At 42.1% G+C, this 1659-nt stretch overlaps 1 protein-coding gene across 1 annotated transcript; it reads right to left on the bottom strand.

Moving 5' to 3' along the window:
- Positions 1-685: 685 nt before the first annotated feature.
- On the bottom strand, positions 686-1418 carry LOC123839323 (large ribosomal subunit protein uL22m-like). The gene has a single exon (XM_045868670.2). It carries the CDS (start codon positions 1153-1155, stop codon positions 769-771), a length of 387 nt encoding a protein of 128 aa, XP_045724626.1. The 5' UTR covers positions 1156-1418; the 3' UTR covers positions 686-768.
- Positions 1419-1659: the final 241 nt, after the last annotated feature.

Below are 1659 nucleotides of genomic sequence, written 5' to 3'. Positions count from 1 at the left end.
TATTTATTTATTTATTTATTTATTTATTTATTTATTTATTTGACAGAGCACAAGCAGGGGGAATGGCAGGCAGAGCAGGCAGAGGGAGAAGCAGGCTCCTGGCCAAGCAAGGAGCCTGATGTGGACTCAATCCCAGGACCCCAGGATCATGACCTGAGGGGAAGGCAGGTGCTTAGCCACCCAGTCGTCCCTATTGTAAAAGAATTTTGGAAAAGAAGCATATTTTATCATTTGATCATTTCAGGCAGAACCCAGGTTACAAACAGCAGGGATTTATTTATTTACTGACTATTAAATCTTCTCTAAAATGATTCCAGAGAGGCAAGCAGATAAGAGATACAGATAAAGAGATAACACATTTTATTAAGAAAACTTAAAATTCGAGGTGCTTGGCTGGCTCATTTGGTAGACCATGCGAATCTTTTTTTTTTTAAAGATTTTATTTATTCATTTGAGAGAGAGAGAGAACACAGGCAGGTGGAGCAGCAGAGGGAGAGGAAGAGGCAGGCTCCCCACTGAGCAGAAAGCCCAATGTGGGCCTCCATCCCAGGACCCTGGGATAATGACCCGAGCCAAAGGCAAATGCTTTACTGACTGAGCCACGCAGGAACCTGACCATGCAAATCTTGATCTTGGGGTTGTGAGTTCAAGCCCCACGTTAGGCATAGAGATTACTTTTTTTTTTAAAATAAGCATTTGTCTTTAATTTCTGTTTGTTTTTAAGAAATAAATGGCAAAATATATACACTGTGGAGTCTGAATCCCCAATCACAGAGTGTGAATAATGGTCTGATTGCGGAGCTCCTGAAAATACTCCTTGGTGTGGGTGATGGCCACCTTTGGTGCCTCACGTGGAGGTGGGGGGGGGGGGCCTTCCACCACCTTCACAAAACAATAGCAAAAAACCTTCTCCATGATCCCACAGCAACCTCTGCCATGGTATTGTATGCATTTCAGGTACTGGCCTCGCCCTGAGGTCGACTCAGCTATATATAAATTGGATCTGAATTCCACATTGTTGTCTCTCACTGCCATATCTTGTGCTTCTAAGAGAATCTCTTTAATTATTTGGGCCCCCTTTTTGTCACTGAATTCCAGTTGAGCCAAAGCCTGGTCAATGGACATTCCTCGTAGCAATTTTGCCAAATACCACATCTTATCTTTGCTGTATTTTATTTGCCTTCGACAATGGTAGATTTCTGCTGGTGTCCGAGGTTCTCCAGGCAATTGTGGAGGATAAACAATTTTATCCTTCTTTTCCTATCTTTGAGAAATGTCGGGAGACCCACTCGTGTGGATATGTGATTGGGGTAAAACATTATGAGATGAAAGAAGCCCTACGGCCAGCTTCCCCTTCAGATTCTGCATCCATAATGCAGCCATATGTTCCAGCATTGCTGCTGCCATCTTTCTCCCTTCCTCTAGGCATAGAGATTACTTAATAAGAAAAATTAAAAAGAAAGCAAAATTCAAGTTTGCCCTCTATTTATGTTTTAGGGAACAGCTTTTTTTCTTCTTTTTTTTTTCTTGGAGTTCCTTCCTTCTGGAAGTCTAAGCAGACTTCTAGGACTACAGGACCTAGTCCTCTTAAAGACAATTGCTGTCAAAACCAATAATGGTAACCCACTGTTGCCATCAATCATCTTAATGATCCCTTTG

Source organism: Mirounga angustirostris, unplaced genomic scaffold (assembly GCF_029215605.1).
Source record: "Mirounga angustirostris isolate CCGP_5_RB_7025 unplaced genomic scaffold, mMirAng1.0.hap1 SCAF_3, whole genome shotgun sequence".
Classification (NCBI taxonomy): Eukaryota; Metazoa; Chordata; class Mammalia; order Carnivora; family Phocidae; genus Mirounga; species Mirounga angustirostris.
This window is presented reverse-complemented; position numbering and strand designations above follow the sequence as displayed.

What these genes read in the sequence shown, in the direction of transcription:
- LOC123839323 (XM_045868670.2), bottom strand. Translation starts at nt 1,155, where the DNA reads ATGTGGTATTTGGCAAAATTGCTACGAGGAATGTCCATTGACCAGGCT.